Consider the following 25,801-nt stretch of genomic DNA (forward strand, 5'->3'; position numbering starts at 1 on the left):
ATTTCGGGACTTGCGGAGCACCGAGGAGCAAGATATCAAAGAAATGAAGATTTTGGCTTTACAGAGATTTACACGGCCGTGTAAATGCAAGCCTTGCGTTTACACGGGCCGTGTAAACGTAGATTTCTGCGCAGTATATTTTTGCGTTTACGCGGGCCGTGTAAATGACAGTGTTAATTTACGCGGGCTGTGTAAACGTAAACGTGGGTTTTAAAGCAGTTTTTCATCTTTCTTAAAGGGGGGAACCGACTTTTCACTTTGGGGGGGTCGACTTTTGGAGCAGAGAAAGCGATTTTCTTGAGGATTTTGAAGTTGATTAATACTTGGGAACATTTGATTTCATTTTGTAAGAACTTTAATTTTATTTTCTAGATTTGTGATCTTGTTCTAGTCATGAGTGGCTAGAACCCTAGATTCTCCAACTTTATGTCTTGACTTCTAGTTGTGATTTCAATCATATGACTTGATGTTTTCTTTCAATTTTCTATCTAGTGAATTTGATTTTGTTTCAATCGAATGTTTGATTCTAATTGTGATTCTTATTGGCCATTTGAATTAGGGTTAGATCATTCAAGTTATCTAATTGCAAAATCCGTAATTGTTTTGTAAATTGGACTAGGTAACAAGCACTAAACTGATTTCTATTGAATGAATTTAGTGTAAATCTTATTCACACATTCTTATGCTCCCGAGCTTATGAGGAGTATTGAGTGTTGTTGGGAACATTCACATAAAGTTTAATGCAATTTGTCAACCTAATTCTAAGAGCTTGTTTAGATTAGATTGGTAAGGTTAGGATTAATCAAAGAGCTTATTTTGGTTAATCAATGTGGTGAATGGGAGGTGCTAGATCTTGTTAGAATTTCCATATACCAATTTAGATGGAATTGAACAAATATCATTTCATCCTTGGAATCACATTGCTAATTTGTCTTGCATAGAGTTGGAGTTCTCACAAATCCTGAATTTGTTTCATTTAATTGATCATTTACTTATTGCTTTATTCTTTTGTTTCAATCATTGCATACCAACCCCCCATTTATGTGACCATTATTGTACCTTTCGCAAAAAGGTATAAGCACTTGTCCCGTGTCTCTGTGGATCGACCCTGCTTACCTTGTATTACATTTTTAGTGCAAAGTAACAGTGTTTTGGAGTCATTTTGTACCCCTTTATTTGTTGGGTTTGACACGCCTTAACAAATTGGCGCCGTTGCCGGGGATACGGTGTTACTAATTGTTTATGCCAAGCATTTTGTGAGCAGGTGCTTTCAAAAAAAAAAAAAAAAAAAAAAAGTCAGGTAGAAGATAAGTTTTCAATTGAAGGAAGTGGCGAGAAGGTTAATGTGTTGTAAAGGCCCACCTACTTAGAACAAAGCACATTCAGAGGCCAAGTCGAGCCAACGACTTAAAACAAGGGCAACTAACCGGGAGGCAACCCGGGGTTATTTGTTTCATTTCTTTTAAAACTTTTTAGTCTTTGGTAAATTTCAATTTTTTTTTAATGTCCCAAATGGTTTTAAACTTATTTTTTATGCCTAGAAAATGAATCTCCGGCTCCAAAAATACTTCACGGATAGCTTGGGGAGGATGAAGAGGAGGTTCTCACCATAATTGCAAGGCTCCAAGAACGATTTGGTAAATTCTTTCCATATCTTTAGTCGTTCATATTTTGCTTAAAAATTCAATTGGTATGCATCTGTGACTGTTTTGGACCCATTCCCAACCCATCTACCATCCTCCACCATCCGACTCTCAATAGGTCGGCTATGCCTCTCTCCAAGCATCGAGGACAATGCTATATTTTAAGCTTGGGGAGGGGCATCCATCCATGCATAAATCCCGTTGCATGTAGGTTGCATGTAGTTTTGTACATATTGCATTAATTTTCATTTCATTTTCTTTTTCATTTTTTTTTTCTGCATGGAAAATTTTTCAAAAACCAAAAAGATTTTCTTTCTATTCTAATTTTTATTATTTTCTTTGCATTTTGTTTGCATCTAAATTTTTGCATTGCATTCATTGCATAATTAAAAAAAAAACGATCCAATCCCAAGCAACCGAATCTTTTCAAAACAGTTGAGCTGGTAAATGAGTCATGTGCCTTGAAATTGGCTTGCTCTTTTTATTGAAAAATCTAAAAGCAAGCTAATCACACACGAACACACCTCCCGAAGCTACTTGTGCAAAACAGAAAGTGAGAAGATTGTCAACATTGGAGCATAACAGCAGGTATGAGTTAATTCTTTGGGACATATGACCGGTCTTATGAGTAGTAATGCTCAATTGAACTTAAAATGTCAAATTCAAAAGTTCATAAAAAGAATACAAAATCTCAATGTTCCGAGCCTTCCAGCGCTCTAAAAAAATCTTTTCTACTCATTCCCTTTTATATACCGTGCTTGGGGACATAGCTTCCAACTATACCTACGGGTCTTTGCATGTTGACCTTTAGTCCCCCGAAAAATGTCTAGAAGTCCCTCACGGTAATAGACCGTGAGATGTCCCACAATTGAAAAGTCAAGGACGAAAATATAAAGAAATAGGCCTAGCAAATAAATTAATAAGAGTGTTATATGTTATCTTATTTATATGAAATAATAAAAAAAATAATAATAAAAAAAAATTTTAAAAAAATATATTATTAAGTTAATCTGTGACCTTTGGGACTCGAACAAGTAAACTCTGAGGGGTGTTTTACACCTAATCGCCTAAAGCTAAATTGTTTGGGACTGATTGAGTTGAAAATTCGCTACACGGGTTCCATAGAAAGTCATGAACTTAATAACCAAATAAAGCTAATCTGTGGCCTTTGAGGTTCGGGCAAGTAAACCCGAGGGATCCTTTTAAATCTAGCACACTAAGGTCATTTGATCTGGATGTGTTGGTTGGAAGCCCGTTACACGGATTTCAAAGAAAGCCATGAGCTTTATTTGTAAAAAAAATGTAATTAGGAAGTTTGTATATAGTTGTGTTTATAGTTTAATTGAATATTATGTTTAGGAAAAATATTTGGCTGCCAAAAGATTCCCTTGGACTTGGATTTGAACTTATGACATTGAGACTGAATGTTAATTACTTTGACTGGAGTAAGTGGTTTGAATCTTGTAACCAATTTGGGTAAATATTAGGGAATTTTTAGAAAAGATTTTTCAGAAAAAGATTGTTGTTGATCAACAAATAGTTGGGGTCGATCATTGTTATAATTTGTGAAACAAAGATGATTGAGCATGTTTTGTCACATACAATTTCACGAGAGTAAGAGTTGCGGACAAAATTTCGGGACTTGCGGAGCACCGAGGAGCAAGATATCAAAGAAATGAAGATTTTGGCTTTACAGAGATTTACACGGCCGTGTAAATGCAAGCCTTGCGTTTACACGGGCCGTGTAAACGTAGATTTTTCGCAGTATATTTTTGCGTTTACGCGGGCCGTGTAAATGACAGTGTTAATTTACGCGGGCCGTGTAAACGTAAACGTGGGTTTTAAAGCAGTTTTTCATCTTTCTTAAAGGGGGGAACCGACTTTTCACTTTGGGGGGGGGGGTCGACTTTTGGAGCAGAGAAAGCGATTTTCTTGAGGATTTTGAAGTTGATTAATACTTGGGAACATTTGATTTCATTTTGTAAGAACTTTAATTTCATTTTCTAGATTTGTGATCTTGTTCTAGTCATGAGTGGCTAGAACCCTAGATTCTCCAACTTTATATCTTGACTTCTAGTTGTGATTTCAATCATATGACTTGATGTTTTCTTTCAATTTTCTATCTAGTGAATTTGATTTTGTTTCAATCGAATGTTTGATTCTAATTGTGATTCTTATTGGCCATTTGAATTAGGGTTAGATCATTCAAGTTATCTAATTGCAAAATCCGTAATTGTTTTGTAAATTGGACTAGGTAACAAGCACTAAACTGATTTCTATTGAATGAATTTAGTGTAAATCTTATTCACACATTCTTATGCTCCCGAGCTTATGAGGAGTATTGAGTGTTGTTGGGAACATTCACATAAAGTTTAATGCAATTTTTCAACCTAATTCTAAGAGCTTGTTTAGATTAGATTGGTAAGGTTAGGATTAATCAAAGAGCTTATTTTGGTTAATCAATGTGGTGAATGGGAGGTGCTAGATCTTGTTAGCATTTCCATGTACCAATTTAGATAGAATTGAACAAATATCATTTCATCCTTGGAATCACATTGCTAATTTGTCTTGCATAGAGTTGAAGTTCTCACAAATCCTGAATTTGTTTCATTTAATTGATCATTTACTTATTGCTTTATTCTTTTGTTTCAATCATTGCATACCAACCCCCCATTTATGTGACCATTATTGTACCTTTCGCAAAAAGGTATAAGCACTTGTCCCGTGTCTCTGTGGATCGACCCTGCTTACCTTGTATTACATTTTTAGTGCAAAGTAACAGTGTTTTGGAGTCATTTTGTACCCCTTTATTTGTTGGGTTTGACACGCCTTAACAGGCGACAACAGTGGCGTTGATGTGGTGGTTCTAAAAGCCGGAGATTAGAGAAATCTCCTTAAAACCACCAAAATCAACAAAATTAGAGAAGAAAGAAAAGAAAGAGAAAGAGAAAAGACTGTGGAAATGAGAAAGGGAAACGCATCTTCGCCGGTGGAGAAGTTCGTCGGAGACGGTGGCGAGCTGAGTAGGTGATAGTCGCCGGTGGAGCAACTGGAACCGGTGAGAAGCTGCAATCCCTCCGGCGGAAGAAGTGGGATGCACTGAAATTCTAGAAAATGCTTCCTGATTGTCGCCGGAAAAAATGAGAGAGAAATGGAAACTAGAAAGTAATCAGGTTCTGCGACCTGATGGGGAACAAAAGGTGGAACCCTTTAGGGGCGACACCTTTAGGGACGACTTTGAATCTTTAGAGACGACAATTTGGAGGGAAATTCACGCGCTCATATTTTCGCCACCTTTAGCGGCGACAGCGGCGTCACAAATGGCGTCGCCACTATTGGTGTGAACAATAACGAACCCCATCCATTGGATCAGGATGCAATCGTAGGGACAAAAATTGATCCGGAAGCATTCACGCGGATCGCCGATCAAACCCTTTAGCGACGCCCTTATTAGCGACGACAAAAACGCGTATTGTCAAGTGTCGTCCCTAAAGCTTATATTTCTTGTTGTGTTAAATTCTCCAATATCATCAACACTTTGGACTTAAGGCTACTATTAAAATATTTAGTTCTGCGGTACCAATTTATAGATTTTTATCATTTATTTTATTTATCATAAAATTATATTTATTACATTACTAGGTTATAACACGTGTAGTGCACATGACAGATTTAACCAAGACTCAAGAAAGGTGCATTTAAAAATCCCACAACATTCATCAAAAAGTAAGGACGTTCACCTAAAAAGAATAAATGTTCGTCTTTTATGAATTTGAAACTTATAAATTAAATTAGAGTGAAAATATAAAACAGAAAAAAAAAACTAAAACTGAAATTATAATATTCAATATTCATTACATAATTATACTTTTCAACTGTCTTTTAGAACGTTGAACTCTGAAAAATCTACACATTATAGCTATAATATTTGCTTTCCACAAAAAGACATTGGTATAATCAAGTAGACGTTTCAAAGTACAATGCTACAATAAGAAGGAATGAAAGTAGGATGCAACATTAAAAAATTGAATGTAAATTGTTATATCTTGTATTTGAAAGAAACAATCTTATACAAAACAGGCGGAAACTGGTCCAAAAATGTGTAATGTGACCCGAGGGAGGGGGATAAACCATATTGACCTAATGAACAAATTGCATCAGGTACTAAAACATCCTTAAAATGAGGCAAAAAACTGTACCATGAAATAAAAAACCACATTTAACATACTGAGCTAAGCTGTACCAGAGATAAAAAAACCATATGGAGTTAATAACATAAGTAGTTTCAAGCCGGATGTAATTTTATTTTCTATTTTTTCAAAGGGCACCAAAAGTTCCAATTTTGTTTGAGGGATTTATAGAAATTAGAAATCCGTCCTTAAAGTAATATTTTTATTATTATTATTTTTTTGTAATATCATTATATTTATTTGAGGCAAAAGGTCACCCGGTGTTGATGTGGTTCTATCAAAATAATATTATGCTTTTAGGTGTTGAATAAAAAAAATTAAGCATTTAAAGCAAATCTAATTTGGTGATGCTTGCGTTGGAAAATACATCATTAACCAATAAAGCTGATTAAGCAACAAAGGAACCCTAAAACACTAAAACATTGGTTTTATATAAACAACCATTTTACCCCTATCAGATACGAAACAGAATATTTTTAAACTTACTGACAATTTCTTTTTGCACGCTCCATTGGATTTTGCTTCACTAAAATTACATACAAGAATATATTAGTATAAAATATAATAAGTAATTAAGTATGTAATTTTTAAATAAAATATGGAAAATATAATAATAATAATAATATAAATACACGTTGTTTCATCCATTAATGCTAAATCAATGTAAATGGAAAACGGTTCATCTTTGTTTGTGAATGAGGTTAAGGTCCATAACCTGAGGATGCAAACCTTCAAACTGAAATTATCTTGGAGAATATCTAGATCCATGGTTAGAGAAGTATTTGATCCATCCAGGAATGATTTTGTTATAAAAAAATCAATTATACCAAATATGATATCCATAAATGCAACAACATAAATTTATTGTATAAACGAGAAATAAAATTGAAAGTAGGATGTTGTATGATAAACAAAACTGATAGTAGGATGCTATATTTGGTCTATTTATTACAGAAATAGTCCCTTTGTTCAAATTTATTTTTAAATGATAAACAAAACTGATAGTAGGATGCTATATTTGATGGTATGATGCTATAAGTTTACATTAATAGAAAGTATGTTGTTATTAAACAACATAAATTCAATAGTTACCTGGTGTTTTTTATTTTGATTGCTAACCTGATGTTTTTCCCTTTATCCAAAAAAAGATAATACAAAAAAAAAAACTAATGAACACAGAAAAATTCAATGGTTACGTGGTGTTTTTTATTTTGATTCTTACGTAGGTCCTCTTCTTGAAGTGTTGCAAAGGAATAAGTCAAAAGATTTTGATTGTAGTTGAATTGTTGTCAAAACGTGGACTGATTTTATGGGATATAATTTCCATTTAAACCGGATAGGAAGGTATTCTCCAAAATTATAGGGATACCGATTAGAAGGTTTCAAATTAGATTACCGGAAATTAGTGAGTAGTTGGATTTGATTAAGGCATTTATGTCAACTAAATTAAAAAATGGAAAAATAATAAGAAATTGATACACGGTATTATGGTGCATAAAAAAGTGCATGGGATTTATTTATTTATTTTATACATATCATAAAACTATCTTATCTTCTGTTGGGGAAAAGGAAAAAGATTACCGGTACTGACATCCATGTTTATTAGGTTACTTTTATTTTATTTTATTTATGTCTTTGAATAAAGATATAGTTATTTAATGAAAGCTTTTTATATCCAACAATCTATGTCATATTTTAAGGGTAATAATGTGATTTCACCTCAAAAATATCTCAACCAGAACCTCAAATTCGTTGATCATTGATAGATGAATAAAGAAACAATTTCTTGAATGGATAGGGTTTTGTTATATCCTCCAAAATTCCAAAACTCCAATCATTTTGAAAGTCCTTCCAAACCCACCACCACCCAATTTGTTGCTCTATAATTCGACAAACCAACCTCTCCCTCTTCATTCTTCCTTTCTGCTTTTGATTCAATAATCATCCATAATTATCAAATCTTGGTTTTTTACCAAGAAATTTACTGCAAAAAAGGAAGAAGAAAAAATGGAGTTTTCAACATTTCCCCCTTCTTGGCACTCCTTTTTCACCTCCCCTCTCCTCTTTCCATACCAATTCATCCCGGGAAACTACGTTCATTGGACCGAAACCCCGGAATCCCACATTTACTCTGCGGATATCCCCGGTATCCTTGTTTCTCTTTGTAATATTTACAAGATTAAATGCTTTTTAGAAGCAAATGATTTGGTTTACCTATGGGTTTTTCCTTCCTGGATTGTTGTATACTTACAGAAATATTCAAGGTTCCTATTTGAGAGATTCAATTCAAAATGTGAATTGAATTGAGCTTTTGTTGATATCTTATACAGCTTTTGCTGGGCTCTTATGCTAGCCATTTAACAAGTTAATGAATTCAATTCTTGTACCAATTCCGATGTGAATTGGGCTCCGAAGGCAGTCACTTTTACAGATGATTTACATGATATTCCAATCTAGCTCAGCGATCGTTGGAAAAATAACCATTTTACATAAATGGTATTAACTTGGTTAAATGGTTAAAGATAACATAAATTGGTTTGGTTTACCTATTATGAGTTTCTTTTAAATAAATGGTTAAAATATGCATGTGTGGTTTTTAGGAGGGGTTCTTTTTTGCAAATAATCATGATTTGTTGGTTTTTTTTTTTTTTTTGTTGCAGGGGTTAAGAAGGAGGAAATATGTGTGGAAGTTGAGGACTCAAGGTACCTAATTATCCGTACAGAATCTGCTGACGATACGGTGATGACACCTGGCGGTCGTACTTTTATGAAAAAATTCAGGTTGCCGGATACGATTGATGTCAACGGGATTTCTGCTTGTTATGAGAATGGGGTGTTAACGGTAACTGTTCCAAGATCTTTTGTCAAAAGGGGGTTTTATATTGAACCAGCTGATCTGCCTCAACACACTGAAGTTCTTGCTAGGGCTGCTTGAATCCTTAAAACTTCCAAAAAGAAAAAATTTCATGTCATAATATATCTCATATTTAAATTTGATATTATTAAGGTTATTATAGGCGTTGTTGTTTTGGGGAGATATGGTTGATTTTGTTGGTGTAAAAATATATGTTTAGATGTAGGGTTCATTTGATTGGTATAATTTGGTACAAAAATCAATCATGTTATGCAATAATAATTCTTCATCTAACATAAAAACCATCTTCATTTACACTTAAATGTGGTGTTTTGGATTGCTTACCTTTTAATAGTTTTTAAGCTTTTAAAATGTGTTTTTATTCCCTAAATATAGTTGGTTTTTCCTTTTACAGTTTTGATTTTTATTTGATGATTTGTAACGTTTTTCGTTTTGTTGTAAATCTATAACTTTGGGATCAAAATTCAGTTTTTTTGGAATAGATACTAAAAACCAAAATGTAGATTAAGAAAAAATATATTTAGATTAGATTATGCAAAATACCAAAACACAATAATAAATTGATAAGTTGTTTTTTCAGTGTTAAAAATACTCCAATGCCAAACACATCAATGATCATTATAAATCGATAGGCAATCAAAGCATTCAACCTAAAAAACCCTAAAAGCTTCATTCATTTACTCAACACAAATTCTAAGTTGATATATACACCAATCTAGATTTCTTGCAAGAAAACAAGACTTTGAAAAATAAAAGTAAAAAAGAAAACCACAATGTTTCCAAGTTGGAATCGATCTCAACCATTGGTTATCAACTTTAAGATCTGAACAGCTTCTTTCAATCTTCTGCCCGTTTGTTCCTTTGCTGGTAGGGTTTGAGGGTTCCTGCATAAGTTTTGGTCCCTTTGTTATTATGGCCACCCCTAATATTTTTCATTGTTTACTTTGAAAGTTTGAAGGAATATTACTATTCAAGTTCATTAAAGATTAATGTATCAGCAAATGCCTTCTTTTTTTTTTTTTGTCTAACATAAGACCCTGTAAATTACAATTTTTGTCCCTCTGGTTTGTTGATTTTTACAGATATGGTCCCTCATTAGTATTTTCAATATTTTCCATCCCTGAAAAGTATTTTTGACACATTTTAGTCAGTCTAATAAGTTAACTTCTCGTCAGTTAATAATATGAAAATACCAATTTTGCCCTCAATGGGGATAAAGAGATAGGTGTAAAATGGTCATTTTTTCATAATATTACTACATTTCAGGGACTATTTCGTAAAGCAAATATGTTTTCAACAAAAGATTTGAAGCATATTTACCTCTTTTCATTGCCTGCTTTCCTTTTAAGATCTTCAACAAGATTATACAATCTCTTAACTAAAGCATGTGAAGCACCTAATCTTTCAACCCCATTTTTATTCAAACATATATTCCTTAAAACATCTCCCGCAACAAAGTACGCATCTTCTTTGTTTCTGTAACAACAAAACAAAAAGAAATATTATAAAAACAAAAAGCAAAAAAGCTGTAAAAAAAAAAAAAAAAAAAAAAAAAGAGTTTACAGACCGTATAAATTCCCAAAAAATCGTTTCAATGGATCCACGAGCATCAATGAGGGGTTGAGTCAAATGAGGATGACATGTCAGGTTTCTAAAAGTGGAAAGTGTGTATCTTAAAACCTCTTGCTCAGCAATGCTACGACTAATGGAACGAATAAGTCCAAGGAGTGTGTCAATGGCCCCTGCAGCCACAAGCTCCTCACAGCATTTTTGAGAGTGTTTTGTTGCCATATCTGTCAAAAAGTAAAAAATAAAGACACTGCTATATTATGGGTAAAAAAATAACTTGTCCTATAAATGAATGTAATGGTTTACCAAGAGTTGCACAAATATGAAGGATGCCACTGAGACTGTTGGTGTTTTTAAGTTGTGAAAGGGCTGCAATAAGCCTGTTTATAATCCGCATTCCATCATCCACATTTGCAGCTGATTTTTGTACTCTTAATCGTATATCCGATACCTTTTCTCTTGAATGTTTTCTCTCAATATACCCTTTCCAATATGACTGCAAACAAAACACATCTCACATTTTATTTTACATTTCTTCTTCAACACAACAGAACAGGTGGTTATACTGGCGTTTGGCATGTATTATTGAACTCATGTCAATGGAACAAAAATTTCAATTATTTGTGAAGTTACTCACTTGGATGACTGCAATACGATGCCTTCTTTGAGCTGTTGTTCTTCTAGAAATCCATCCTCTAACATTAGATTGGATAAGAATGGCTGATTTTGTTCTTGTTCTTGTTTTGGATAGTAATATACCCCGCCACCATTTCTGCAACTTTGTAGCAGAATCTGTATATGTCTTAAGTTGTTGATGGCTATTGGAGAAGAAGTCTTTCTTGGTTTCATTATTACAACCTGTTTTAACATCAAAATATGTTACAAAAAGAGGCTCTGCAAAGGGGTCTACTCTTCATTTCTTGCAAATGGGACCCACGAGAAAAAAATGGTAAGTGATTGAAACAAACAAAAACTTACCTAAGAGCCTCTTTCTGGTAATGCATTCCCTCACGCATTGTTGGATTACAATAGCAGCATTCTTATCACACTTGAAAGCCTTGAAACTTTTAAAACATCGAAATGCACTTTGAATCCTCATTGCAGCCGATTTTTGTAACAAAAACTCTCTTCTCATCAACCAACCACGGCAATAGCTCTAAAAATTTATAAAAATTACACAAGTCATGATCTTTACAAAAGAAAAAATACAAAGAAAATCACATTCTTCCACACCAATTTCATTTTGAAAAATGATAAAAATGAAAGAATTTTAGAATTATAAAGTTGCACACTTGCATGTGAAATGTGCATGAGTTTTCTTTAAGCACTTATAACTGCGGAGTTTTCATTAAGACACTTGTTTTTTTTATATAGAATTCTTATATTTTTTTTTTCCAAAGGTTATCAAAAGTCTTACTTGGATAAGCATAATGTGGGATCTATGTCTACATGCTATTCTACGAGCAATCCATCCTCGTGTACATGACTGAATAATGACTGCTGACTTGATTTCAAGTTTGTAGTTCTTAAATTCCCTCAAACATTTTAAAGACCGATATACCCTTTGTACTTTAATAACTGCTTGTTTCGTTTTCAAGAAACTGTTTCTTGACACCCATCCACGATAATGACTTTGAATTCTTGTTGCTGCTTGCTTTTGATTCAAGAAATTCTTCCTCAATAACATTCCATGATAATGGCTTTGAATTTTTATTGTTGCTTCCTTCTGATTCAAGAAACTCTTCCTCAATTGCAATCCACGATAATAACTTTGTATTTTTATCGTAGCCTGCTTGTGATTCAAGAAACTCTTCCTCAATAACATTCCATGATAATGACTTTGAATCTTTGTTATTGCTTGCTTATGATTCAAGAAACTCTTTCTTGATATAAATCCACGATAATGACTTTGAATTCTTGTTGCAGCTTGCTTGTGATTCAAGAAACTCTTTCTTGATATAAATCCACGATAATGACTTTGAATGTTCATTGCAGCTTGCTTTTGATTCAAGAAACTCTTCTTTAACATCCAACAACGATAAAAAGCTTGAATTTGCGTAGCAGCTTGCTTGTGATTCAAGAATTTCTTCTTTAACATCCAACAACGATAAAAAGCTTGAATTTGTGTTGCAGCTTGCTTGTGATTCAATAAATTCATCTTTAACATACAACAACGATAAAAAGCTTGAATTTTTGTAGCAGCTTGCTTCTGATTCAAGAAACTCTGTCTTGATATAAATCCACGATAATGACTTTGAATGTTTGTTGCAGCTCGCTTGTGACTCAAGTAACTCTTCTTTAATATCCAACAACGATAACAAGCTTGAATTTTGGTTGCAGCTTGCTTGTGACTCAAGAAACTCTTCTTTAACATCCAACAACGATAACAAGCTTGAATCTTTGTTGCAGCTTGCTTGTAATTCAAGAAACTCTTTCTTAACATCCAACCACTATAACAAGTCTGAATCATAGTTGCAGCTGATTGCCTTTGATTATGGAGAGAGCTGTTTACATGCTTTCTCCAAGCAAACTGAATTCTTAATGCAGCCTTTTCTTGATTACATTTGATATTATTTTGTTGGCTTACAATCAAAGCTCTTTCTTGAATAAATTTGGTGTAAACTGGCTTCACATTGACATTACTGTTATGCTGAGCCATTTCTTTCCACCAAGACATGATAGCCTTGAACTTTCTCCCATTGTCTAAATAAAAAGTTAATAATAAAAATAACTTGTCATTAGTCAATCAAGAAAACCAAAAAGCAATCAACTTTAATATAAAATTAAATCAAAACTTGAACCTTCATTGTGGTTCTGACATGTTTCTTCATGACTTCCAAGAAGTCTATCTCGCCTGATACATTTCCTCTCTGAATTTTGATTGTGTCCTAAGAGCTTATGAAAGTTTATCTGTTGCTGGTATACAAATAAAAAAGAATGTGTTATCCAAAAAAATTCAAGTTACCCTTTAAAGGGTAGTTTGGGCATTACCAAATTTCTCTTCACAATTAGTTGGGATGAGAGGAAAACCAACAGGATGATCACACCCCTGTCACTGCAAGCTCCTTTGTATTCAAGTATATCACTAACTTGCAGAATCTGAAAATGAAAAATATATATATATCACCAATTCTCTCAAATATTTTTTTAAACATCATTTATCAAGACAACACTTAATGGGAAGAAGAAAAAAAGTACATTGTCTTAATGTTAAACAATTAGCATACCTCTGGGAAATTTCCCAAAAGTGTTGTCAACTTTTGTGATAACAAAAAGTTGTGAACTGCATCCACATAATCCGAAGCTGACATGAGTGACACTTCATTTGTTTCCTTTTGATTCTAAAAAATCAAAAACAATGAAAACTTATTACACAATCATCAAAAAGATGAACAAAAACACAACTTTCACATGTTAAGAATGCATACCTTGTTAGAACTAGCATTACAATGTTCTTTTCGGAAATAATAATCAACTACACACCACATGGCTTTACCATCAACCAATGAAGCAAAATTATCAACTTTCAAATCATAATTTTCACAAACTGCCTGCAAAATGAGAAGCATAAAAGTTGTCAGGAGTCATCATTCAAAATTTAATGATACAACTACTTGATGCAATTACACTTATTAGAAAACAATACAACCTTAATCCACTCAAGAAGCATCTGCAATGAACTAGAGCTTTCCGGAAGCATCTGCAAAGATACAATGAAGAGTTATGGCCTTACTATATTTTGTTCTTGCCAAAATGCATAAATTACACTTTTTTTTGCAAGAATGAGTGACTTTGAAAAAAGAAAGTGCCAAATATAATGGTTTAGATTTACATTTTTACAATTTATATGCAACAAAAAATGTTTGAGATAAAGTATGAAAGTTCAATAAGTCAAATAAAATGAATGTGTTATCTATATATGTATAATGCATACCTCTTCAAGTCCACGGATTTTGGTGATTTCATCTGATAAAAGCTTGTTGTTGATCAAAAGTGGCAACTGCAAATTAAAGTATAAAAAATCCAACTAAATATATGAAATTATCATATTCTTTACAAATGCATTAAGAAGACACGTGCTAACATGTTGACTAAAGTATATAAGATTTGAACTAAACCTGTAAATGAACAAAGATGTTCCATAGTAATGAGATTATGAGCTCCTTATCCCCATTAACAATATCTTCTGTTATAATCTCAACTCCATCTTCATCACATAATGGAACTCCAATCTTTTTCAGATATTTTAGAGAAATCTCACAATTTGCAAAGTTCTTCTTTCGATCATCTGATGGAACAACCACTTTCTGCCAAACAAGAAACAGAAGTAAGTTAGATAGAAATCATAGAAAATCAAACTCTTTTGACATTTTTAATTTAAATAAGCAAACCTTAAGAATAGAAGGGTCATGTTGCAAGAGCTGAATGACTCTACAAAGAAGAACTCCATTTTGAAGATCATTAAAAAGATCAGTCACCTTAAACACATATTTGACAAGAGGATTCTGCAAGATGTAAACACAAAACATGAGCATGATACACAAGAAGAAAAAGACATAAAGTGCTCTTCACTTTCATTACCTAGTATGAAGATGTTATGGTGGGTCCCATTAACTAGACGAGGAGAACTGAAGTGGGACCCACAATAAGAAAAAGACAAAACTAAATATGATGTAATCAAAATGAGCTACACACCTGTCGATAAGAAACCTTGTAGCCTATAATCATGAGGTGTGTAAGAAGATTACCAACTCCATGCATAACATCCGGTGATAAAAAATCTACACATGCCAAAAGAACAAATATCCAAACAATGAGTTGTTGATTTAAAACTAAAGAAAGAGGTAAAAGAAAAAAGATAAATTTTCTTCTTTTTACCAGAAATCACTTCACTGCTTGATTTGATAGTAGCTCGTGATGTGAACAACAATGGTGACCCTCCATCAACTCCATCTATTCCATAACTAATAGGCAAACTACTCTGAGATTTAGCTCGATCAAGTATGATTACTAGCAATAAAAACTTCTTCAATATAATACTCCCTAGTTTCTCATAATAACCTGGTCTATACAAACCCTCAACCAGTTTGTTATAGATGTAGGCTTTTGCAAGTCCAGAATGCGAGAAAAACAACTTTTCAGCAACCATTTTAAGAAAAGAAATTTCTTGATCATAATTCATTTCTGTGTTTGGATTTGGTAACAAAGATTCGCCACCAAATATGATGTAAAGCCCTATTCTTAACCAAACAGGGTTATAACACATTAAGATCTTCAACGCATTCTCCTTCATTCCAACATCAGTAACTATTGGGCAATGAGCCTTCATCTTTAGCCTTCCTTCATCAATATTCTGAGAAAAAAAAAATGTTATTTAGTATCATAATAGTTAATAATCTAGAACTAACAATAAGCCCACAGATAACTACAGACATACCTTTGTTACATGAGTCATGACATCAAAAATCTCCTTGCAACTAGTGAGACTCAAGTAAAATGACATTCTCTCTTTCATGTCATCCAAACTACAAACATCCTCAAGAGAAACCTGCAAGCGTGTATGTATAGAACTTGAAAAGTTGTTTTCCACTTCACCCTTATGAATCCACAGCGTATCTTTCCTACGTTTGGGCCCACGCCACTCTCGATCAACCCCAATTCCATCATGACAGACGCTGTCTCTTTTTCCACCGGAAAACACCATGGATGACCCATCAGAAGAGTCTTCACCGGTGAATCTTGATACATCGACCCCACAAGACCTGTATTTTTGAATAATAATTTGATCCAAATTTTAAGAAACAGGGTGGAAAGCATTGTTTGGTTTGAAAATAACATGTACGAACTTGAAAACATTGTTGATAAGCTTTAAATTGAAGTAAATAAGTGATCGTGTTTCCAAACCTGGGATTTTCGAACAGGAAATTGAGCCAAACAGTAAGAGATTTTGCCAACGACTTCAGTGACTTCTCTTTGTCTGTTTGTGTTTTCCTTGATGACTTTGATTGCTCTAGTTCCACAGCTTTGAGTTTTTGAGCAGCAAGTGAAAACCTAGGGCGGCGACGAACGGTGGAATGTGATGATTTGGGTGTTTGTTTAAGAGCACTAAAGAACTGAGGACAAGGAGATTCGAAGTTGAAACTAGGGTTTGCTTGAGACTGGCGTCGTGGTTTGGGGGTTTTAAAATTCGAAATGTCACGGAGTAAAAAAGAAGAAGATGATGAATGTGGTAATGGTGAAGATGGGATTTCAAGTTTTTGTTGTTGGGTTTGCTGTTTTGGTTCCATTTCTGAGACTGGATCCGGGTTTCTTGATTTTCCGGCGAGTTTGTGTCGGAACTTGGGTGGTATGGTATCAGATAGTGGGAGGTAAAAGATGAGATTTGAATTTGAAAGTGGGGTTGCTATCGTTGTAATAATGAGGACCGGAGAATATATCAAACTAAATGGTAACTTTACTTTAAGAAATCATAAAGTTTTAAATTTTGGATTCATATACTGATTTGTTTTATTATTTACGATCCAACGGTCAAGTTATTATTAGCTTCAACTAAAAATAACTAATAAAATTAGTTGCTTATATAGGAAATTGAGTAATCTAACCATCGTAAAGAACCATTTTTAAAAAAATAACCATTTTTTTTCTTTTTGTAAAAAGAACACTTGCTTCGGAACATAGCATTCCAGAGTTGTGGTCTTCGTTCCGGAGTATCTATTCCGGAGGCTCCGGATTAGAACATCAGTCCTTTTTTATTTTCATATATGTACATACGGCTTAGAACATTACATCCAATCAAGTAAAATTTGTAATTATCTCTTATAAAACTACTTGAAAATGAGTTTCTCAGAGAGTCAGCACGAAGAAAGCTTTAACAACCTGTTTGTTTACCTTCACAACCTTAGGCGAACCAACACGCATACTTACACTCACATCAAAACTTATTTGATTGATCGTTTCGAAGCTTGTTTTGTGGCTATTGGATGGGTGATATATTTGTTTTATGTAATTTTCTAATGTTTTTTTAAAATATGTAATGTTTCTACATCTAAATTAATTCGTTTTTGTTCCCAAAAAAATACAGATCCATGCATTCATAGACTGCTTCTTGTCTGTCATCTTCATAGGTAGTGTCTCTCTTAGAGGGGATTACCTAAAAACAATATTTGTAGCGATTGCTACCGACGGGAACAACCAGACCCTTCCTATAGCATTTGGTCTAGCCGTGGAAAATAATCTTTACTGTTATACCTGGTTCCTTATGAGGTTAAGAAAAGCTTTGAGACAGGGTAGGGAAGTATCGTTCATAAGAAATATGGATGATATCGTTAGTTCTTGTATAGAGCATGTATTCCCTGATTCTTATCATGGGTATACTTCTAAAAGTGTGTTCAAGTATATGCGCACAAGAGACATCTCTGGCAGAACATTACAACCTTTGTTCTGGATGACATCAAGCTCATATATTATGTCTGGTTTTGAAGAAAACTTCCGTCGGCTGACCCCTGATGCTTGTGAAATGTTTTCCAACATCGATCATGCGAAATGGGCAATAGCCTATTTTCCTAACATCCGTTGGAATGTAGTCAACATTGATGTTCCCGATTTTTTTTGTGTTATCGGTAAATCAACGCAATGTACCGATAATAATGCTTACCGAGGCAATTCGTGACTACATTCAACTGACTTTCGATGAACGCAGATTAATGGCAGGTAAAATACCAGGTGAAATACTAAATTTATTTAATTACTTGTACAGGAACCTTATTTGATCATATTTACTTTTCAGCGAGTTTGACTACCGTACTCACCCCATATGCTGAAATGGTGCTTCATAAAAGGATGCAAAAGTCTGTTCGGTGGCAAGCAACAAAGATCCCGCCAGAGATCCCGTCTCCGCTCCCATCTGACATTTATCGAGTTTTTGATTTTAAAAAAAAATTGTGTTGTTGATATGAACAGTCATACATGTTCATGTGGGAAATTGCGGTCATGGTATTGTGGCATCACGTCATTCGAACATCCATGAATTACATGATATGTTTCAGATATATTATCGGGCTGACGTGTTTCATACTGGCTACCAAACACAAACCATGCACCCTCTTCCCCCTCCAAATGAATGAGAAATACCAGACCCTTTGATTGCAGTTTTATTACCAATGTAATTACAATTATTTATGTTTGTATTTGTAATTGATTTGTAGTGTGTAATGAAAAATATTATTATTGCCCTAATATTTGTTACATATTACAAAGATAGAAAAAACATAATTTACAAGTACCATAATACTAACAAACAATAAAACATTACATATTAAAAAGATTAATAAGCGTTACAAAAGGGAAACTTAGTTTATGAACACAAAACTTACAGCTTCTACACAATGATTCTTCTTCGATCCAACTACAAATTAACGTTATCTTCAAGTGCATATTTTGGGTTTCAAGTTTCTTCTTCGATCGAAATAAGTTACTGATTATCACCGAATTATTGTCTTTTGTTTTGTCAACAAATAAACCCAGAATGTGGTCCCTGAAAATTTAAGATCAAACACATGACGTATATTGTGTAAATTAATATTAATTCAAAGAAAAATAATAAAAGGATAACCGACATACCTCTTTAGGATAAGCGTAAAAAAGTCGTCCAGGGTTTTTTCTAGTAGTTGATGTCCTTATAATACCTTCAGCGCCACAATCGCAGTATGTCATTTCTTTGGATTATGAGAAATGAATTTTTAGTAGTAAATTTAACAAGGTAAAAATTTTGGACGCTTGAATTCCTTTATATAATGGCATTTACTAGGGTTATGGTTCCTGACACTATTCCGGAAACACATTCCCGAGCCACATTCCGGAATTGATATTTTGGTGTAACATCCCGGCATTGAGGAATTTTCAGATTTCCCCCTTTATTATCAAGACCTATAGTATTTAGCCCTTGTGTATGAGAAAGTTAGCAAAATGGCCCATAGTGACATTTTTGAAATTTTTGGTTGAGGCTTAGTAAGATAGGCGTATGTTGTGTACGATGAGCGTACATGCATGGGACTGGGTACGTCGGGCGTACACCCAATACACAGGGCATACGTGAAGAATCCTCAAACCCTAATTTTTAGGGTTTGGTCCATATTTAAGCATCATTAACTCCTCATTTCTCATTTCCTCTCCAACCTTCATTTCATCCTTTGCAACCCTAATCCATTGTGTGTGATCCTTTGAGCTTAAAAGTGTGTGTTTGAGGTGCCTTTGAAGCAAGGTGAAGAAAGAAGCATCATATTGGAAGATCAAGACCTTCTAGATCCAGGAACATCTCACCTTCAAGATCCATTTTGAGGTATAAAGTTGTGAACTTGATGATTCTATGCATAAATCTAAGTATGCAATGGAGTTTGTGTCCTTTTGGTCCCATTATTTGGGTATTTTGAGTATAAGCTACTCCAATCCATTTAAGTTGTCCTTTTAGTCATTTTGTGGTGTTTAGAAGCATAAAAATATGGACTTGATCACTTATTCCTTTCCATGCAAGTGCTACAAGGTTTTAATGGGTTAAGTAGATGAGATCTTTAGTATTAAGCACTTTTTGGCCATGCAAGACCATAAAGTTGGAAACTTTATGGTCAAGAACGTTATTTGGGCCTTGGATCTGACTTTGGACATAAGGACTTGTTGTAATAAGCTCTTAATGGGAAAAGAGCTGACCAAGTGTGTACGATGGGTGTACCAGGTGGTACGTTGAACGTACGTGGTCAGAGCCCCGTCGCCTGGTCAACCAACGAGTACGCCCCGCATACAGAGGAGTACGCCCAACGTACTCGGCCGGGTCGACTCGACTGAGTTGACTCGGTTGGGTATTGACTTGACTTTTGACAATTGACCAAGTTTAACTAAGGGTATTTTGGGAATTGTTATTAATTAGAATGGGAAATGTTTTGATTACTAGGAGTCGAGTAGTGCCGGTTGTCGGAGCAGAGATTCAAACTGTGTTCGGATTGAGAGGTAAGTTCTCCTCACTTTACTTACGGGTCGAAGGCACCAAGGCCGACCCATTGGATTGATATCATGGTTTACTGTATGTTGTTATGTTGTAGTGATCTGTTAGATTTGTATCCTGGTATATAAGATGTTGTTATGTTATAGTGATCTGTTAGATTTGTATCCTGGTATATAGGATGTTGTTATTGATGGGTTTTGAGCACTACAACATTCCTATGGTGTACATGCAAACCCTAAAGCTTTGGATCTAGTTTGTCTAATGAACATGCAATAATCATCCAAAGCCATAAACCCTAGATCTAGCATGTGATTAATCATATTAACATAAAATAGGGTTTAGATCTAACCTTTTATTGTTATGTAGCAATAACAATATATTCCTTCTTGTAATTGGCTTCTAAAAGCTTAGAGTCACAAATGTCACCCCTCTAATGGCTCACAAACATCAAGAGCAACTAGGATGAAGAAGAAAGAGAATAATAACTCCAAAAACGTCCAGAAACCCTCTTGAAAAGGTTAGCCACGTTTTTTTGGTCTCAAAGGGCCTTTAAATAGGTAGGCAATTAGGGTTATCTAACAAGGAAACCCTAATTTGACTGCTTAAGCCCTAAGCAGCCCATGGACCCCTTCTGGAACATGCCTTGGATGAAAATCATATGGGCTTCCCATAGATTTCGTCCAACCTATATTCCAAGGTGATCCATAGCCCAATTGCAATTATCTTATAATTACAATTCCAGTCCCCTAAGTTTAATTAATCTCTTTTAGCCACAAAATTAATTCTTAATTAATTATTGACTAATATTAATTAAACAATATGATTTCTCCTTTAATATATTATTCTCATAATATATTAATAAATCATAATTAATCCTCTATCTCCATAATTCATCCTATCAAGTTGCTTTGGTGAAGGCAACCCAAAAGGACCATGCACCATCGGGTCAAGTACATACAAAAATAGTTATGGACTTAGACACTAATCCAACAGTCTCCCACTTGGATAAGTCTAATAACTATTATGCGTATGACTTCAGATCCTGATCTGCAATCGTAGCTTTCAAAAGCCGCTGTCAACTCTGATCTTATCAGATATGCGTCCTTTAGACAAGGAATTATATATTCCTCCATTCTAGATATCGTATAGACGTGAGACATGGATTGAAATCATTCTCTCAGTCTATATGTCGTTTCCCGATTTTCGATTTATGACGACTGACCAATTGAACAAATCAAATCAGTCCTGGCCTGGCCGAGCACTTTCCTTTGTCATCACTAAATCATCGAGGGGCCCACAGATATCGCTTTTATCCCACTTTGGGTAAAAGGAATGGATAAACTTCGACTCAATGCTCGCTTGTACTTACTCACCGAATCACACACAACAATACGTTTTGTAACACCAAGTTACTGGTGCGTTTACATATTATCAATGTGTAACCGACTCGCAAGATACAACTCACACATCTTGGTTTCAAGAATATAAGATATTATCGTCTCACCAATCACTCGTGATAAAAATCCATGAAGCGATCCAAGTGAGCGTGGGTTTAATCCAATGCTCAAATCATATTCATAAGCACTCATGAACGTTTTAGCAAACTTTTGCAATGTCTAATACACTTTAGACAATCTACACACCAATTCATGACAATCTTCTTTCATACCTACTCCCAAAGTATGAGCGACTGTGGAACGTTCAAATAATTCGATTATTCTCAAATAACTCAATTATTTAGGAAGTCAAAACATGCAAATTTGAAACACAAGAATAATACTAATCTTATATGGCCCCAAACTTTTGAGTATAAATCAAACCCTTTTATTTAATCACCATATTGATTACTCATTATTTGTTGTTTCGGGTAATCAACTTCTTACTTGAATTATAACGACAATTGTCCCATACTCTTAGCATGCACACTATGTTTACTTATGGTCCTTACTCTGTGAAATAGTATAATTGAATAACATTTTCAATCACACTCATTTTACAATTCCCAATCCTTACCACAAGTGTAAGAATTCCAAATTCTTGTCACTTATAGAAAATGTTAGATTCTAGCACTTTATGCAACGGTCCTTTCGTAATGTCATAGCACCAAAGTCACCAAGACTCGGCCAATGAAATTACAAAATGCTCTATTGGAGATTGTTGCAAGACAATTCCATAGACACGAAGTCTCACATTCAAAGTACATTCCTTTGAACATCCTTCTTGCATAAAAGTTTCTAATCTAGACATAGATCCTTAACATCCAACTCCCAATAAGGAAACGTTTCCATATTTTCCATATGACAACTCATTATTAATAGAATCATATCTAATAATAATGTCAATATGGTCCTTCCATTACTATACTTCCAACTGTTCACAAGTGACCGATCCTTGATGAACCTTAGATTATCCTTGACAGTTGTATAACTAATTCAGTCAAATCCGATTCTAATCCTCTTTCCCTCTTAATGCCCTATGCATTTGGAAATTTTTAGAACGATCGAATATTACAACGACATGATATTTTACCAGTCTTTTGCTATAATATTGCCATAATATTTCTATTTGCCGTGTTCTCAAAATTCGAACTATGAAGAAGGATGTCGTAATCATAATCGAACTTTGAGAATGCATTTAATAAATATTACTTTGACTAAATTCAATTAAAATTTATCGATCTAAACCTTTAGATTTGAAATGAAGTATAACATTCTCTCCCTTAATTATAGCAAAACAACTTTTCAACCTATGCAACTTTGCAAAGTGAAACTTTTGTTTTCTATAATTAATATTGCTAACTTGCAATAATAATCATGCTCTCACTAACATGATGATTATATCCATACCAGCATAACATTTATGCTCCCACTAGCTTTGACACGTATTCAGAAAACAACTAAACTTCTAGAAAACAATACTTATTGACTTCCAAAGTTCATTGTTTCTAATACGATATGCTTTGATAAGCTTTTATCTAAGCATCTTAAACTCATACATCTTACTTTAGACAGCTCACATATGTGTCTAACAATTCCAGAACTTATAGCAATAAGTCTCGATTGTTCAAACTAATTGCCAAATCTCACAATTCGAACTATGAAAAGGGATGCCGTAATCATAATCGAATATGAGAATGCAATTTACATAATCGCTATCTCCTTAAAATCTCTCTTAATGAAAGCGTTTCCTCACAATCATTTTCATGAAGGAGAGAAACCTTATGACACTTAGATTTTATGGTACATGTATTCCTATCCATTCAAATTTGTCATAAGCATAATCGTGAGAAAATGTTTGTGACAAATTCAACCTCTTATGGACAAAACTTGTTCATTCTTAATTTCTTGCCATCAAGGGTCCCACCATTGCTTCCAAGTTATTTAGCAACTCACCTATGCCAGTCAATGTACTTTCATTGATCAAGGTGTTTGCCCTTATGCATTCAATTGAGAACTCGTAGAACTCATATGCATAATCACTCAACTGGATTGGCACAGAAATAAAATTTTGTCAACACGATAGGTTACAATCCTCAAGTCGTGTGCTTGTGTTTAATAGGTTTACTTCTTGATTTGTTCTTGAAACTTTTCAAGATCTTTAGACTCCCACTGACCTCTTGACATATAAGATTCTCTTATCAAGAAACATTTCTTGACAAAACAAATATTTAAGAGTCAGTGTGTGTCTTTATCAAGACAAACCTATACACAATTTGGTACTAGTTGGTCTTTGTCTTATCCAAGACATCAAAACTTACCAAAATGTGCTAGTGTAAGAACATTCCCACTTAAGATTATGTCACCCAATTCACAATCTTGGAGTATGACTCTAAGAATTGATTTTGGTACGAAGTATGATTTATCTTATTGACTTAACCCATTTTGACAATTCTCGACTCCTCTTCTTAGCCATACTAGTGCACTAAGGTGTCCTTAGAGGATGAATTGTAATATGGTTCTTAAGATGATCATAAAGCACGATACAAGAGTACTCTCCCTTCTTCTTAGATTGGAGAAACTTTTATCTTTCTGCCTTTTTGATTCTTCTTATTCGTTCTGCCATTCATTGAAACTTTTCAATGATTCAGAATTACACTTAATCTTGTAAGCATAACCATATGTACTAGACTTTTAGTAGACCATGGCGAATAATCTCATTTTATTTATGGTGGACTTGACCAGTGCACAACATTGTGAACTCGATCTCCTAGTCCTTCACTTGACTCTTTGTCAAGGAATTGGCCTTAAAATTTCTAAGTACCAAGATTTCCATACATCACATGATTCAAATCATATGATTCCAAGCTTCTGTACAATTGAAACTTGGGCGAAGGGAATCTTTCCTTACTTAAAAAATTGCGACACTACCATAAATACATAACTAAGAATCAAATACATTCACAATATTGCTAACAATAGAACCATTCAAAACCAATTTTCATAAAATCCATCGCAAGGAAACATAAATAAGATAAATCAAAATTTATTTTATTGCGGAAAAATATTGTCCTTACAATGCGATTACAAATGAAAACTATGTAAATATTACTTAGCAATTTAGCCTAACTCTAAAGTAGTAGCTTAAATATCTGATCCTTGAATCATGCAATCGAAATCCATTTCGTCGCGATCAGACTCGGCTTGCTCCTTCCTTTAAGCTTCCTTTCCTTTCTTCGATCCTTCAAAACATCGAAATGTAATCTTATCACATCATGTATTAAGAATCTCCAAATAGAAACTTAATAGAGTTAGATAGTGGATTTTACCTGAAGCAGAGTCATACATCTTGACTCTCCCATCTCTTAGATCTCTCAGGTAGTCAGGGCAACTTCGTAACCAATCCCCCCTCTTTTGACAGTAGAAACACATGGATTCTTATGGAATGGTACACGAGACTATCTCAGACTCAACTTTTCTCTTGCGTAGAGAAAAATTTTCTGGACTTCCAATGTTACCATTGCCCATAGAGGGTTGGGATATTGATTTACCTGACAGATTTGCTGACCAGTGCGCCAAATCATTTCTGATTCAGCAGCAATAAGCAAATAAGTCAAATCAATAAAAGTCATGTCGTGTTCCATCATATAGTACTCTCTAACGAACTTACTGTTGGATTAGTGTCTAAGTCCGTAACTATATTTGGTATGTACTTGACCCAAGTGTGCATGGTCCTTTTGGGTTGCCTTCACCAAAGCAACTTGACAAGGTAATTTGATATGAGAGAGAAGATATTATGGTTTATTAATATATTATAAGAATAATATATTAAAGGAGAAATCATATTTATTTAATTAGTATTAGTCATAAATTAATTAGGAATTAATTTGGTGACTAAAAGAGATTAATTAAATAAATGGGTATAAACTGTCAAATGTGTGATAGTTGAGTTTTGGGCTGGGAAACCTAATGGACTAAGGGGGAATGAAATTATGATGAGGGATCATCATATTTTCGTCCAAGGGCCTCATTCCAGAACGTTCCTTGGGTTGCTTGGTGGCTAAGCTATCCATTAGGGTTTAGACTGAAACCCT

The 25,801-nt window shown here is 34.2% G+C and overlaps 3 protein-coding genes across 3 annotated transcripts; 2 read left to right on the forward strand and 1 right to left on the reverse strand.

Moving 5' to 3' along the window:
* The first annotated feature begins 7,668 nt into the window (after nucleotides 1-7,668).
* On the forward strand, nucleotides 7,669-8,950 carry LOC145123806 (HSP20-like chaperones superfamily protein). The gene is made up of 2 exons (XM_079059012.1): nucleotides 7,669-7,979; nucleotides 8,494-8,950. The coding sequence occupies exons 1-2, from the start codon at nucleotides 7,841-7,843 to the stop codon at nucleotides 8,766-8,768; spliced, it is 414 nt and encodes a 137-aa protein (XP_078915138.1). The 5' UTR covers nucleotides 7,669-7,840; the 3' UTR covers nucleotides 8,769-8,950.
* Nucleotides 8,951-9,352: 402 nt separating this feature from the next.
* Nucleotides 9,353-16,693, reverse strand: LOC145124853 (binding / calmodulin binding protein). The gene is made up of 19 exons (XM_079060320.1): nucleotides 16,182-16,693; nucleotides 15,715-16,039; nucleotides 15,156-15,630; nucleotides 14,973-15,058; nucleotides 14,669-14,782; nucleotides 14,396-14,584; nucleotides 14,212-14,277; nucleotides 13,927-13,977; nucleotides 13,706-13,828; nucleotides 13,505-13,618; nucleotides 13,269-13,376; nucleotides 13,079-13,193; nucleotides 11,695-12,980; nucleotides 11,256-11,433; nucleotides 10,915-11,135; nucleotides 10,584-10,773; nucleotides 10,276-10,501; nucleotides 10,029-10,184; nucleotides 9,353-9,592 (listed from the first exon to the last, which is right to left on the reverse strand). The coding sequence occupies exons 1-19, from the start codon at nucleotides 16,562-16,564 to the stop codon at nucleotides 9,505-9,507; spliced, it is 4,494 nt and encodes a 1,497-aa protein (XP_078916446.1). The 5' UTR covers nucleotides 16,565-16,693; the 3' UTR covers nucleotides 9,353-9,504.
* A 418-nt stretch (nucleotides 16,694-17,111) lies between these two features.
* On the forward strand, nucleotides 17,112-18,303 carry LOC145126512 (uncharacterized). The gene is made up of 4 exons (XM_079061870.1): nucleotides 17,112-17,261; nucleotides 17,359-17,935; nucleotides 18,034-18,124; nucleotides 18,237-18,303. The coding sequence occupies exons 1-4, from the start codon at nucleotides 17,112-17,114 to the stop codon at nucleotides 18,301-18,303; spliced, it is 885 nt and encodes a 294-aa protein (XP_078917996.1).
* The last annotated feature ends 7,498 nt before the right edge of the window (nucleotides 18,304-25,801 follow it).

The sequence above is a fragment of the Lactuca virosa genome, chromosome 7 (genome assembly GCF_052849685.1).
Source record: "Lactuca virosa cultivar CGN04683 chromosome 7, Lactuca_virosa_CGN04683_v6, whole genome shotgun sequence".
Classification (NCBI taxonomy): domain Eukaryota; kingdom Viridiplantae; phylum Streptophyta; class Magnoliopsida; order Asterales; family Asteraceae; genus Lactuca; species Lactuca virosa.